Source organism: Rana temporaria, chromosome 11, assembly GCF_905171775.1.
Source record: "Rana temporaria chromosome 11, aRanTem1.1, whole genome shotgun sequence".
Taxonomy (NCBI): Eukaryota; Metazoa; Chordata; class Amphibia; order Anura; family Ranidae; genus Rana; species Rana temporaria.
In genome coordinates, this window is record NC_053499.1 from 53476084 (window position 1) to 53492600 (window position 16517).

Below are 16517 nucleotides of genomic sequence, written 5' to 3' on the forward strand. Positions count from 1 at the left end.
TCGTGACGTGATGTATGCGACCGTCGGAAGCCTGTCAATCAAATAGGAACGCCCAGTCCCGCAGCCCATACCCGGAAGCGGCGGAGAAGATCGCTCTCTAAAACGGTAAGTACTGCTTCGATTTTAAAAAAACTACCCGATTCCCCTTCACAAAATGAGCCTCAATCTAATGTTAAAAAAAAAAATTTGGGTGAACTCCCACTTTAAGAGAGGTTTAACTTGTCCAGTGGAGAGGTGCAGCAATGTGTAGCTGTCCATGGTGCTGAATCTGTATGCTTTCTCATTCATTTAAATGTTATAAACACAATAAGCATTTTTTTTCCATCTACATTATATGTTACATATTTGTTTCTGTACATGTCTTACTTTTTTGGTGACACAGTATTAGTCAGATTAGTTAATGTGTTGTTTATACAGATATCAATTATAGTATCAGTTTAGTTGCACATTAGATGCATTGTTATTTACAAAATAAATACATACTAAATATAAAGTTTAATAGGTAACAGCAGCTGGGGGACAAGGTCTTCACCTCAAAGTATTACTACAAAATTCTATCTTTGGCAAAAGCTAACATGGTACAACTGCTGCTGCTATGAAGGTGACAGGAGGAGGAGATGTTGTCCTCAGCTACCGATCACACAGTGTATAACATTTCAAAAACTACTCAGTAATACATTTCCACTTTCATTTTCTCCACATTTATAGTCCATCATCCTGAATGTTTTTAGAGGTGTTGTTTTATTGGATGATCTAATGTTAAAATGTTATAGCCTTGTTGTACATGATTAAATATTAATATTATGATAGTTATTGTATTCACAATTTAGTGCTACAGATCTTCTTGGACACATTATCTAACCTCATGTACATAAAGCACTTCCTAGAACAATCACAATTGCAAGAGACAGCTTGCAATTTTTCACAGTGCGAGTTTTATCTCTGCACTGTGCTTTCTATTGATTTGTTAACCACTTAAAAACTGAAGCATCACTGAGTTCCTTCACCTCTTGCTGGAGACTGTGATGATTGACCAAGATAATTTTGTGATTGGTTGGGAAGGGGGAAGCATCCTTGGGAGCGTGAGAGTGCTGAGCATGCATAAATAAGCCTGTAGGAGAAATCTTTCTCTCTTTCTCTCTCTCTCTCTCGCTCTCGCTCTTTCTCTCTCTCTCTCTCTCTCTCTCTCTCCTCCTCTCCTCTCTCTCCTGAGTGGACCACGCAGAAACTGCTTCTATGCATGCAAAACGGGGAGAGACAGAGAAATGTCAAAAGGGAGGGGGAGATACAAGGAAAGAGTGAAGCATTATCAACGACAGATGAGAGTGGTATGACTGAAGCTCACTGTGTATGTGTGTGCGGGCAACAGAGGATCAGATAGGAGTGAACACGAGAAAGGAGCACATTAGTCCTGCCTGCTGCAGCAGGGGAGAGGAGGGCAATGCCACCAGCACCTTTCAGGAACCTTACTGGACAGCTGGCCAGCACACAGAAATGCGGTGGAAGCCAGAGGGGATGTTCTTAACTTACTGGTATAGGGATTTTCTCTGTTTGGGGCAGCTTCTAACATGGCCTCTTTTGCTGAAGACTGGTGGGTAGAGTGGCACTCTGAATCCTAACTGTCTGAAAAAGTACTCCTGTTCTGCACCTTTTTATTTGTGACAATGGAAGAATTCTGTCATTGTATGGATTGAAACTGAAAATTAAGTTTAGGGGTAAACCCTTTTCTACCTGCTATTATTTTTATCCCTCCCCTCCTCTGCCCCCCTTAACCTGTGAAACCACCTGCGCCATGAGACGGTCGAGCACAGATGAATCTACTTACCAACGCAGTCCTTCCCTGGACAGCAAAGACTACTCTCTTCCCCAAGGTGGTGCCTTCCGGCGCTACAGCAGCCTCTACGGAGGGCAGTTTGGGGCATCGGCTGGTGGCTCTTTTTTTGGGTTTCACACTAACCCAGGTCCCAAAGCTACAAAGTCCAAGTACACTTCCCCAAAAGGCAACAAGTACGTGGTTTTTTACCTGGATCTCTCCTTCATTTTCCTCCTAGAGCTGAAGAGGTGCAGGATGGCACAAAACTGCCTGCAGTGTATGAAATATCTAATGTTCGTCTTCAACCTCCTTTTTTGGGTAAGTTCCTGGGGATTGGAAAGTGGTGGGGGGGGGGTATTTGTATGTGTCCTTAATTGTGAAGGCAAAACTGTGAATGTTCTGTGACACAAATGTGATTGTAGCTGAGGAATTACGAGGGCATTTGTATTGACTTGTTAATTATTGAAAGTGTCAATCTGTTATCACAGCAGCCTAGCCCTCTACATTTAGCTGTAATTATAATTTATGGAGAAACTTATGTACTCAAAATTGTATTTCTGTTTGATGAAAGGGTTACCTGTATTTAAAAAAAAAAGAATCTGAACGAAAAAAAGACTCCTGTGTTAGAATCTCAAAATAAAAACTAATTTATAGGGAACAAATATATTTTCTGACCTTTATCTTTTACTTATCTTATCATCGCTGAAATTGCCCACTAATGAACAAATCAACATTGTCCTAGTCATGTTTACACTACAAGTTTTCTTCTGTGTTTATGGGACATGTCATGAATTGTCTAGTTCATACATGTACCGTGGTGTAAAATGTGCTGAAAAACAATACAAAAGCTGCTATGTGCAATTATATGGTTTTGAATGCAGCTAATTTTTGACTTTTTTTGCATGATTTTCACAGCTTTTGTCAATTAGACAGTTGTGTCATAAAATTGAGTACTGCATTTGGGCACCAAAACTTTCTGTAATGTCCAATCTGTTGGCTAATCATTGAAATAACCTCCTGACAGCCTCTGCATCAACCACAAACAAGAGGAAAAGAGTGTCTAGGGGAACACAAATGTGAATTAAAAAAATGTGTGTGTGTCTATATGTATCTATCTATCTATCTATCTATCTATCTATCTATCTATCTATCTATCTATCTATCTATCTATCTATCTATCTATCTATCTATCTATATTAACGTGCTTGTAAATCAGGTCATCCCTATGGACTATGGATGAGAAATTCCTTCATAAGCCATGCTTTTGTTCCTACTTGTTCTGTGTGTGATGTATCCATGTATTATCCATGCAGCTTTTTCAGCCTGGTTCTGCTACATACCCCTGCCATATATTTCTGCATATGTCTACTAAACCTGCCCCAATAAAAACTCCCATGTGTAAAGTAAGTGGCTTTTTCCATTCACCAGCATGTAGTAGCCTTGAGTGTTCTGCTTAATTTATGTGTAAATTAATCTACTGCCCTTTTATCTGAGAGCCGTCAGAAATGTGCTTTGTATTGTAACGCAAACATTTGACATATCATTTATTACTCTGTAGGCTCATAGTGTACATGTTTGTGCTGCCTCTTATTTGTACACATAATTAGTCCCATTATCCAGTTTAGCTTAAAAGGTCAGTGTACCCAAAATGAATATATCATTTTTTTGGCTGATGCTGCAGAGTTAAACCACCTTACAATTTTAGCATACCTCTCAGCACTTGCGTTCTCAGATCTGCACACCATCTGGGGGCTCCCATTCTTCTTGCCGCATTTCTAATTTATTTTATATTGTGAAAAGTGCAACAGGAGATCCTGGAACACCTAAAAGGTAGAAAAGAACAACCAAATTGGAACTATGGAACCTTGCTGTTGGAGTTTACAAGACATGTCAGGAGGCAAGGACCAACTTAGGTTGCTAGGCTGCACCTTGGGTATCACTTTTGAGTGGATCAAACCTTTAGGTCCACTCTAGCACACTAGTGAAAAACATGTTGCAGGTAGAATGTTGGTGTGAATAGTTATATTCTTAACTGTTGATAATTGGTGGTGTGGTTTGTGCTAGCCTTTTTCTTTAACCCTGCTTTACACAGATCTTTGTGAGTTTGTTTTTAGCCTCTAAAGTAAACAGATTTTTGCTAACCTTGCAGCATTTTTTCTATCCATCTCTTTTTTTATAACTGTACTATGTCAGGTCTGCTCTACTAATTCATTTGCTACCTCTTTACAAGCTGAGCATTTATTTTGTAGTGGAGAAAGCCTTTCATTTGGTTTCTGATGTGTTCTGCTTGTTACTAGGATATTTAGAAAGCTAAGAAAAGGTGACATTTTGGGGATGGCATGTATTGTTAAAGAAAAAAATACCAGTCTGAAATAGATAAGCAGGATACATTCTACTTGAAATATGTGAAATAGCTAACATGCAGTCCATTATCAGACAACCTTGAATATTATGAGTCGGTGCTCAGCCCCTCCTTTATGGATTTATTTATCATTGTTTCCATGGCATGAGAAAAGTGTAGATGATCGTGCTTATGACATTATTGGTTAAAAAAAGAACAGTGCTAAGTAAAATATGTATGCCTCAATTGCTGATTATGTGTCTGAAAATACTAGCTGCCTGGCTTTGGTGCGGCATTAATGGCTCCACCTAAAAATAACAGAATAAACTGAATAGCCCAATAAAAGATATAATAAAACCAACTTTTAGTGCAATATTCAGCGATTCTTCCACAGTCTTTTATCTGTCACTAGATGTCCTAAGTTTGATAGCCATCATAATTCAACCTACTACCTATCAGTCCTCCTGGACCTGCTTCAGCTTTTTACTGAAAAGTGGAGAAAGACATAGTATATCAGACATATACAGAGAGATCACTGCTTCCATACAGATAGTTCTTTTTATACAGCATTCTGGTGGGAGTTGTGCTCCTTTGTCCCATGTGGATTGCCTAGATAGCAAGTATAACTTGCCATAAATTTGTGGCAGTGTCGAATTGTAAGTCTTGTTAACTTGGTGCACATTTTCACTGGCAAGATGTACAATTGCAGAGCACTTGAAGCACAAGTTCCAGTTGACCCTTTTCCAATTTGTAGCAAATTTGCATGGCAAGTCTCTAGCAAGAGCAAAGTTGCAGTGATGAGTCTACAGCAAGAGCGCTGCAAGTCACAGTGACCCCTGTGGTGGGATGAATATTGCACAACATAACTTAACCAGAACGTGCTGCAGACTTGCAGAATGTTTGCAAAGAAAGTTGATCTGGAGTCAAGCAATATGGACTGCAATTGTGCAAAAATCTTCTGAAGCCTGGCAAGTCTAGCAATAAGTTAGCAAGTCATTTTTAAACTTGCAGCTCAATTTCTTGCTAGCTGGGCGTTTGTTTCACTAGTCCACTCACATTTTTTCAATGAAAAAAATGAATGAAGTTTACATCAGTTTTTCATCCATTTCTCATCTGTTTGTTATACATTTTTACATCAGTTTTAAATGGCTGATTATTCCGTTTACATCAACCAATTCTGGAACAGAGTTCCACATCCTCAACTCTCATGAAGTGGCCATGTGTCTTCTTAAAGGAGTTCTCTGACCTAAAACTTTTAACCCCCGCTGTGCCCGGGCTGTAAAAATATACAAAATAAAGTGTCACTTACCTGCCTACGATCCCCCGTTGTTCCGATATCGCCGTCCCGTTCTCCGGTCCCGGGCCCCTTCCGCTTCCTGTGTGTCGGTGACTCATAGTGCGCTCAGCCTATCAGCGGCCGCAGCAATGTCCCGTCGCGGCCGCTGATAGGCTGAGCGCACTATGAGTCACCGACACACAGGAAGCGGAAGAGACCGGGACCGGAGAACGGGACGGCGATATCGGAACAACGGGGGATCGTAGGCAGGTAAGTGACAGTTTATTTTGTATATTTTTACAGCCCGGGCACAGCGGGGGTTAAAAGTTTTAGGTCAGAGAACTCCTTTAAGTGACCTGTTAGTGAATAGCGTTCTCCCTATGCTAGGAAAACCAACTTGCACACCTTTTGTTTTAATTGTACTTATTTAGCTCCAGTACCAAGACTAAGCCACCAAGTACCAGACTGTAATAGCCCTTAATTTCTTTTTTCTTTTTTTAACTACATAAAACACAAGTTTCCCTTACTTTCTGTAAAATAACAATGCCAAAACAGTGCAAACACCCCCAATGACTTCTTTTTAGAAATTAGAAGGCCCAAGGTGATCTCCTTCAATCACATAATCTTTTGAAAATAAAGAAACATGGTGGTATTGAGGGGGTTCAAATGTGGATCTTGGTAATGGTGCACTAGATAAAGCATGTACGAGTCATACACAGAGTGAGGAGGCGATAATGGGGTTAATGTACAGGTGGATGGATGGAGATGAGGAGATTAATGTTTAGATGTGAAGAGGTGAGGGTTAAAAAACTATCCTTATCTGCTACAGCCATGATCTGTGTTTTTCTCTGCAAATAATGAATGGCTCATTTATGCATTAGGTCCTTTTTTTCTTTTGCCTCCTCTGTTGTACGGGAATGGTGAATGCTATCAGAGGTAAACACTACACTGTTCACATCTGTGATCACTGTGATTGTCTCTCTATGACCAATCACAGAGATCCAAATGTACAAAGCCGTTAATGGCAGCTCAGTTCACAGACTACCCAAGGACATGTTGTCCAGTGCTGTTTATAAATGGAAATAGGTAAATAAATGTACACCATGTCATGATTAATAAATTTATGGCAGTAGGTAAGTGGTTAAAATAAAAGTTCAGTTAGGCATAATGATATGCTTAGCCACAGATCAGAACAAGTATGAACATCTAGAGTTCCAATTTAACTGTACAGTTATTTGGGTGTCGTTGATGCAGAAAGTTTTGTAGCCATTAGGATAACATGACGGTAAAGACAACTGGCATTTTCAAAAGGTCAGTCATAGCAGCCCCATTATTTCTCTCAGCACAAATGTCTTTTATATAAAGTTTCATCTTTGATTTAATATACTACATGAGGGTGTTGCATCATGTGCAATGTATATATAGAAGGTGGACAAAGTAACAGAAACGTAACAGAAAATAAAATTTAGCTTAAAAATTATAAACAAATATAAATTTTCATATATAAACACAGCTAAGAAGGGGAATCATTCTTGACACTATGTGCCAGCTGTTAAGTAGGTGTGTAAATTAACATTTGATATGGCAGTTTTCAAAGCAGTATAAGGACCCATTCACAACTAAACTCAGAAAACTAAATCCCATGCTTTTAAATGGTAACTATTCAACTATGAATGCTTGATGCCAAATACCAAAAAGTGCATGAACTACTTTTGAAGCAGAATGCAGCGTTTCAGTCTCTATAGAATTTAATGGAAGTGCCAGAAAACACACAAAACAAGTGTTTTTGCAGGCATATTTTAAATGTTTTTTTGAGCCCGTAAGAACTGGTCTCCTTTCCCTATCAAGCCCACTAGCTAAAATAATAATGCCCAAAGCTTAAATATACACGTAAAACACTTGAAATCTGCTTCAATAATCTGAAATCATCTGAAAATCACTTAGGTGTCAATCCAGTTTCAAATACATGTAAAGCCCCATACACACACTCAGACTTTTTGACAACAAACTGAGCAGGTTTTCAAAAAAATCTGACCCTGTGTACGCTCAATCGAACAAACTTTTTCGGGTTTTCATCGGATAAAAGTTCCCTCTGCAAACTGACAAACCTTTCGGCAACAAAAGTCCCACGGTAAAAAGTCCTATCGTGTGTACAAAAGTCCATCGGACTTTAGTCCAAAGTACAAACACGCATGCCCAGAACCAATGTTAAAATAAACCAACAATAGCAGAAGTTGACCAAAGGGTGGCGTTAAAGAGCAGAAAAATCACGTGATTTAGGGAAAGTTTGCAGAAAAAGTCCTGCCGTGTGTATGCTATGGGTTTTCCCGGCCAACGCCCTTCAAACAAAATACCACGGAAAAGTTTGTTTGAAGTCCTACCGTGTGTATGGGGCTAAATAATCAGTAAGACCACATATACACAGAGGGTAATATGCTGATAATATGCCTGGTGTAAAGATTCTGGGGGTTTTACCATTCATGAGGAGACGCAGGTGCCGCATACAGCCTGCCATTCAAGTGAATGGCTGTACATGGTCATGGTTTTCTGAACACTAATGATTTCTCTGCATTGATGTTTACCTGCACGTGTGCTTTATGAACTTCCTGAATTCTGGAATTTTTAACGAGCATGGGTGTATGTATGCAGTCTCTTACTTGTATGGAAGGCTGTATGCAGTACCTGCAATGTCTTGGGTGTGAGAAACCACCTGGAATTTTATGTCCAGCATATTTTCAGCCTTCCACCATGTGTGTGCATGAGCCTAATACACCTGCTAATACTGCGATCAACAAAATTTTTTTTTTTTTTTTTTTTTTTTTTTAAAGGAACAGTCTCCCAAATATTGAAAGTGATGCCAAACCTAGACAAACTATACCAGCAAAGGCAAACAATTGTAAATTGAAACTCACCAACAAAGACAGGTAAACACTTAACAGGTTAGCTACTAGTTGTGAGAAAAGTACAACCTCCAATAGTGCCCTTGGATCAATTAATAGCTCCATGTCCCAACATCAATAAAAATATTTGCAAACTTTATAAAACTGTAATGAATAGCAGGGCTGTTTATACTGGGCCAAATCCTCAAAAGGGATACGCAGGCGGAACTGCTGTTCAGCCTGCGTATCCCTGTGCCTATCTTTGGAACTGATCCTCAGAAGCAGTTTTCCAAAGATAGGCAGAAGATCTGACATATGTAAGAGACTTACACTGTCAGATCTTAGGATGCAGTACCGCATCCGCCGCTGGGGGCATTTCGCGTTGAAATGCCGCTTTGCGTATGCAAATGAGGACTTACGGAGATCCACAAAGCTTTTCAGCTTTGTTTTTTCTGCGTAAGTTTACGTTTGCATACGTAAAATTAGGGATGCTTTTACAAAGTGTAAACTAGTTACACCTTGTAAAAACAGACCTTTTTTTCGATCGCCGCTATTTTTTTTAAATTTTGAATTTTTTTTTTTCGGCGCATAACTTTTTTTTTACCCGACGCAACTTTATTTTCCCCGTTTATTTTTCCCTGTAGCACAAATCTGCAAAATGCACTAAAAATGTGAATTCAGCCTCAGGATTACCTACAGTGATTGCTGCCAGATGGTAAACATGTTGATAAAATCCATATTGGTATGGCCAGTCATCTCATTAAAGTCTATTGATCCACGAATTGTTTTGCTCGGTCAAATAATGACCAACAATACGGTCCCATCTTAAAGTTCCTATTTAGCAATAATACCCCCATATACTCTGATAAATGGATTTAAGGGTGGTTTCACAAACACCAAGTTGAATACAAACATCTTCAATGGTCTTCCTAATTGCAAAATCTACACATTATTGAATCTTTGTGTTAGTCCTGAAATTCAGGGTGAAGGGTACATTTCTACTTTTCTAAATGCACTAAAAGCATGGGGCTGTGTTGCATGAAGGATTACACAGAAAGCTTGTTTCCAAACATTAGTGGGCCAAATAAAAGTATGTTCATAGGTGGGCCTCCCCAACAACATGCCCCTTTTTATGTAAAAATATTACAGATTTTTCTGTGCAGAACATTTCATAGTTGATATGGTGTGATATGCACTTGATATGCAAGTTTAACCGTTTGTGGAGTGCAGTCTTCAAGTCATTCCACGAATTTTTAATGGGGTTTAAGTCTGGGCTCCAACTAGAACATGCAAGGACATTCACTCTTTTCTCCTTCAACTACTATGTGGTAATTTTTATTGTGGGTCATTGTCATGTGGGAAGGTAAATCTTCTTCCCATTGACAAATTTCTAGCAGAAGACAGCAGATTTTCCTCAAGAATTTGAGTATATTTTGCCCCATCCATTTTCCTTCTATCTGATTCCTGACAAGTACTCCAGTCCCTGCTGCAGAGAAACATCCCATAACAGGATATTTCCACCTCCATGCTTTTCTGTAGATGTGGTGTTATTTGGATAATGAGCTGTATTGGATTTCCTCCAGACATATTGTTTTGTGTTGAGGCCAAATAATGACATTTTTGGATCCTAATGCGCTGCAAAGAAGCTGCTGGCAGGAATTTTTCTGACACCCTGCCAGCGCACCGCTCCAGTGTGAAAGTGATCTTTTGGGACGATAGCCATGCAGACCAATTTGATGCAGTGTGTGGCATATGGTCTGAGCACTGACAGGCTAACCCCCCACCCATTTAACCTCTGCAGGAATGCTGGCAGAACTCATACGTCTATTTCTGAAGACAACCCCTGAATATGACGCTGAGCACGTGCAATCAACTTGTTTGGTCGACCATGGCGAGGCCTGTTCTAGGTGAAACCTGTCCTGTTAAACTGCTGTATGGTCTTGGGCACCGTCCTGCAGCTCATTTTCAGGGTCTTGGCAATCTTCTTTTAGCCTAGGTCATCTTTTATGTAGAGTGACTATTCATTTTTTCTTTGCCATGAGGTACCATGTTGAACTTCCGGTGACCAGTTAGAAAGAGTGAGAGTGCCAACAAGAACATTTAACACACCTGCTCCCCATTCACACCTGAGACCTTATGACACTAATGAGTCATATGACACTGGGGAGGGAAAATGGGTAATTGGGCCCAATTTGGACATTTTCACTTAGGGGTGCACTCACTTTTGTTGCCAGAGGTTTAGACATTAATGGCTGTGTGTTGAGTTATTTTGAGAGGACAGCAAATGTACACTGTTATACAAGCTGTACACTCACTACTTTACATTGTGGCAAAATGTAATTTCTTTAGTGTTGTCACATGAAAAGATACAATAAAATATTTACAAAAATGTGAGGGGTGTACTCACTTTTGTGAGATACTGGGGTTGATTTACCAAAGGCAAATCCACTCTGCACTGCAAGTGCACTTGAAAGTGCACTTGCTGTAGATCGCTGTAGATCTGAGGGGAAGCTCTGAAATCAGGGAAAGCTCTGCTGATTTTATCATCCAATCACATGCTAATAAAAATGCTGTTTTTTAGTTTCCTTGCATGTCCCCCTCAGATCTACAGCGACTGCACTTCCAAGTGCACTTGTAGTGCAAAGTAGATTTGCCTTTAGTAAATAAACCCCACTGTGTATATTATATATGTATGTACAACGGGTAGAATAAGCATTGAATTACGTCACCATTTTTCTAGGTAAATCTATTTCTAAAGGTGCTATCGACATGACATTTTCGCCACATGTCGATAACAACCTATGCAATCCATACATACAAAGAAACCAAAACAAATACGTTCATAAATTAAGTTATATGTAATAAAATGGAATGACACAGGGAAAAAGTATTGAACACACAAAGAAAGGATGGTGCAAAAAGACATGGAAAGCCAAGACACCAGCTGAAATCGATTAGTAATTAGAAAGCAATCCTGCCCCTTGTCAGTGCAAATTAATATTGGCTGGTTCAGTCTCTACCGATGGCATATAAAAATGTGTGTCATTACCAAGGTGCCACACAAGAAACATCTCATGATGGGTAAAAGCAAAGCGCTCTCTCTAGACCTTTGCAACCTTATTGTTGCAAAACATTCTGTGGCATTGGTTACAGAAGAATTTCTAAACTTCTAAATGTTCCAGTGGGAAATGTTGGGGCCATAATCTGGAAGTGGAAAGAACATAATTTCATCATAAACTGGCTACAACCTGGTGCTCCTTGCAAGATTTTGGACATAGGAGTGAAAAGAATTATCAGAACAGTTGTCCTAGAGCCAAGGACCACTTGTGGAGAGCTTCAGAAAGACCTGGAATTAGCAGGTACAATTGTTTAAAAAAAAAAAAAACAATAAGTAAACCACTCAGCCGGCATGGCCTGTATACATACTCACCACGCAACACTCCATTGCTGAAGAAAAAGCATGTTGAAGTTCATTTGAAGTTTGCTGGACAACATTTAGACAAGCCTGTGAAATAATGGTAGAATATACTCTGGTCAGATGAGGCCAAAATTATACTATTTGGATGCCATAATACACACCATGTTTGGAGGTCAAATGGCACTTAACATCACCCCGACAACACCATATCAACAGTGAACTTTAGAGATGGAAACATCATGGTAAACAATCGTATGCTGTTTTTCAGCGTACGATACTGGTAAACAAAGGAAGGATGACTGGAAAAAATACATTCTTGATAAAAAATCTGCTGCCATCTACCAGGATGATGAAGATAAAATGAGGGTGGACATTTCAGCAAGACAATGATCCCAAACACAAAGCCAAGGAAACTCTCATTTGGTATAAAAGAAAGAAGATAATGCTTCTAGAATGACCCAGCCAATCACCTGACTTGAATCCAATAGAAAATGTATGGAAGGAATTAAAGATCAGAGTTCATAGAAGAGGCCCACAGAACAGTCAATATTTGAAAACTGTGTGGAAGAACGGGCCAAAATCACACCTGAGCAATGCATGTGACTCGTTTCTACATATAGGAGGCATCTTGAAGCCGTCATTACCAACAAAGGATTTTGCACAAAGTATTAAATTAATTTCAGTTAGCATATTCAATACTTTTTCCCTGTGCCATTCCATTTTATTACACATAACTTAATTTCTGAACTTATTTGTTTTGGTTTCTTTGTATGTATGGATTGCATGGGTTGTTAGAGTTGGTTCACACTGGGGCGACCTGGGATCCGACTTCAAGTCACCCCAAGTTGCCCCAAATTAACCGCTTGATGGCTACAGTGTGGGCCTTAATTGCCGGAGGCAGTCTCACGTACATGAGATACCTGCACGCCCCCCTGCAGGGCATGCACGGCGTGCTCTGTGATCACAGAGTCAATGAGAATTGGCTGATCACAGATCGGAGTAAGGGGCTGATCCCGGCCCCTTATCATGTGATCAGCTGTCAGCCAATGACGGCTCACCACGTGATGTAAATGATCGGCAATTGGCTTTTTTTCTGCTCGCGCTGGCAGAGTGAGCAGAAAAAAAAACTGATTAATGGTTTGTGTCAGAGGGACATCAGTCCCGAAGAGGGTGAGACATCACCTGAGTATCTGTGCCGCCTGCCAGTGCATAGCAATGCTGCCAATTTGTGCCCACCATTGCCACCTATCAATGCCCACCAGTGTTATCTATCAATACTCATCAGTGCTGCCAATCAGTGTTTCATCATCAGTGCCACCTCATTTGTGCCCACCAGTGCCACCTATCCGTGTCCATCATTGCTGCCTTATCAGTGCAGCCTATCACTTAAGCCTCATCAGCGCACATCAATGAAGGAGAAAAATTACCTGTGATTAAGAATGCTTTCTGAAATAGAAGTGTTAATAGTTTATTCTTGGCAATTAACAAATTATCAGTGCCACCTCTCAGAGCCCTTGAACAGTGCCACTATCAGTGCCCTAAATGAACAGAAGAGAAATCCAAATTAAATTTAGTGTGACCACCCTTTACCTCCAAAACAGCATAAATTCTTCAAGATACACTTGCACACAGTTTCTGCAGGCAAGTTAACCACCGATATTCTGTGAATGTTGGCTGCCTCAAATCCTTCTGTCTTTTCATGTAATCCCAGACAGACTTGATGATGTTGACAGGGCTATGTGGGGGCCAAAGCATCACTTCCAGAACTCCTTGTTCTTTATGCTGAAAATAGTTCTTATGGACATTGTATGTATGAGGTCGCTGTCCTGCTGCAGAAAAAAGCTGGGGCCAATCACACGCCCTGATATTATGGCATGATACATTTCTGCCTGTATTGATCAGCATTGAGGACACCAATAATCCTGGCTAAATCTAAAACTTTGTTTGCAGAAATGCAGCCCCAAACTTGGAAAGAACCTCCACTATGCTTCACTGTTGACTTCAGACACTGATTATTGCATGGCTGTCCAGTCCTTCAGCGAACAAGTAGACTTCTCCAGATAGAAGATGTGTGTACCTGGGTCCCACTGGTTTCCGACAGTTATGTGCTGATGGTACTGCTGGACATATTTCAATATAGAAGGAAAGTAAGCATGATGTGTCTCATCTGCTGCGTTACATAGTTAGTCTAGTTGAAAAAAGACATAAGTCTATCTACAGTGCCTTGAAAAAGTATTCATACCCCTTAAAATTGTCCATATTTTGTCATGTTACAGCCAAAAACTTAAATGGCACATAATTGTGAAGTGGAAGGAAATTGATAAATAATTTTAATTTTTTTTTTTTACAAATAAATGTGAAAAGTGTGGCGTGCATTTGTATTCAGACCCCCTAAGTCAATACTTTGTAGAACCACCTTTCGCTGCAATTACAGCAGCAAGTCTTTTTTGGGATGTCTCTACCAGCTCTGCACAACAAGAGAGTGATCTTTTTGCCCATTCTTCTTTGCAAAATAGCTCAAGCTCTGTCAGATTGGATGCCGAGCATTTGTGAACAGCAATTTTTGCCACAGATTCTTAATTGGATTTAGGTCTGGACTTTGACTGTGCCATTCTAACACATGATGCTTTGATCTAAACCAGGCATGTCCAAAGTCCGGCCCGGGGGCCAATTATGGCCCTCGTTCCAGTTTAATGTGGCCCCCCCTGGTAATTTGGATATATATTGTATTTATCAGCACTGCCTCGGAGGGGACGGGGGGATGAGTGCTGTCAAATTACATACAGGAGAATCTCCTGTTTACTAGGTGGCATCTGTAATAGGAAGTCCTGTCTCCTGGGCTGCCATTGGACGACTCATCTGTCTATTATAGGAGGCCGGGCATTGTATTAAAGAGGCTGCTGTGTAAACAGGAGATTCTCCTGTATGTAATCTGTTGGCGCTCATTCCGCCCCCCCCCCCCATCCCCTCTGAGGCTGCAGATGGGCATCGATCAGGCTGCATTTATGGCAATGGTGAGGCTGCAGATGGGCACTGATTAGGCTGCATTGATGGGCACTGACCCTTATTTTGCTTCATAGTTCTTTATATAATTTTTTTTTCTGAAACGTCCCTCCTAAAGTGAAGGTGCTTGTTATACGCCGATAAATACGGTATATCCAAATAACACGCCTGAGCTCATCTCTTCACCACACACAGCCACAAAGGCAAGAGAATTCTTGTTGGGCAGTATATTAGTGCTCAGGCGAACACACTTAGACCAAACTTTAATGATTCACAGAATGTCTGGCCAAATGGATGACCCTCACGCATGTTCACTTCAACAAATCTGGTCCTCTTTGAAAAAAGTTTGGACACCCCTGATCTTTGTAGCTCTGGCTGTATGTTTAGGGTTGTTGTTGTCCTGCTGGAAGGTGAACCTTCACCCCAGTCTCAAGTCTTTTGCAGACACAATGCAAAAACTGTGGGTGTGGTCAGATTACAGCAACAGTGGGAGGGGCTTAAATGGCCATATGCTTTAATGACTGTGCCACAAGCGAGCATATATCATACAGTATAAACCTCAGTACATTCATTTTAATAAAATAAAACTGTTCTATTGTATATAATTTACTACACACGGCTAACCTTAAAGTAATATTAAAGTGTTGTTTTTTTTTTTTTTTTTTAATAACAAACATGTCATACTTAAAGCGGAGGTCCCACGAAAAAAAATATTAAAAGCCAGCAGCTACAAATACTGCAGCTGCTGACTTTTAATAAATGGACACTTACCTGTCCAGGGTGCCCACGATGTCGGCAGCCAAAGCCGAGCAATCGCTCGTCTCTCGGCTGCCCCGCCGCCATCCTCGGTGAGGGAATCAGGAAGTGAAGCATTGCGGCTTCACTGCCCTGGTTCACTACTGTCCAATGCCGAGTCGCGCGGCACGTCCTTACTGGTCCCCGCTGTCTCCTGGGACCAGTGTGTTTCCCAGAAGACAGAGGGGGGTGACACAAAGGGGTGTGACTCCCGTGGGAGTCTATTACCGGAAGTGGGTGTAAATACCTATATTATACAGGTATCTGCACCCCCATCCACCCTGAAAGGTGCCAAATGTGACACCGGAGGGGGGGGGAGGGTTCTGAAAAGTGGAGGTTCACTTTTTGTGTGGACCTCCACTTTAACTGCTCTGTGTCATGGTTTTGCACAGAGCAGCCGGATCCTCTTGTCGGGTCCCTCACTGGTGCCCCTGCCCCTCCCTTCTTCTGCGTGCTATGGGGGCATCTAAGCAGACACACTCCCGCCCACTCTGTCTGATAATTGGCTTACTGGCTGTTATAGATATCAGTGGGAGCAAATGGCTCCTGCTGCTACCAAAGGCCAATCAGAAGTGCGAGTCCATGTATCCGAATGCACAGTGTCTGGATTTGGATCTGTGCACCCACTTCTACAAGTGAAGCTCTCTGGTGGATGCAGATGCAGTAAAAGTGGCTGAGCATACAGGACCTGTCTCAGCGCCTGTCTGAATGAGCCCTAATGCCACGTAAACACGATCCGAAAATCGGACGCAAGTATAAATTGAATAGGTTACTAAAGTCACGAAAATTCTCGTATCGACAGAAAAAAAAATCGGAAGTGATGTCCTGTGTTGTAATTTATTTGTGTTGTATTTTCGGACGACAAATGTACTGACCAAACGAAAATCGTATGATCTGGTATCGTACGAGGAACATTTTTGTGCATGTCCGATAAAATAATATCGGATGAACTGTCATGATCGGCTCACGGAAGCCCTGTACCAACGATGCGA

The 16517-nt window shown here is 40.9% G+C and overlaps 1 protein-coding gene across 3 annotated transcripts in view; it reads left to right on the top strand.

Annotated features, from left to right (window-relative positions):
* Positions 1–16517, top strand: part of TSPAN4 (tetraspanin 4) — a 1094228-nt gene that overhangs the window by 766502 nt on the left and 311209 nt on the right. For 2 of the 3 annotated variants that reach the window (XM_040328525.1, XM_040328524.1), the window contains one exon: positions 2052–2131. In XM_040328525.1, coding sequence (XP_040184459.1) covers positions 2069–2131 — 63 coding nt within the window. In that variant the 5' untranslated portion in view covers positions 2052–2068. Of the gene's footprint in view, positions 1–1168; positions 2132–16517 lie in introns of those variants that run through there. The other variant, XM_040328523.1, reaches the window with a different exon arrangement.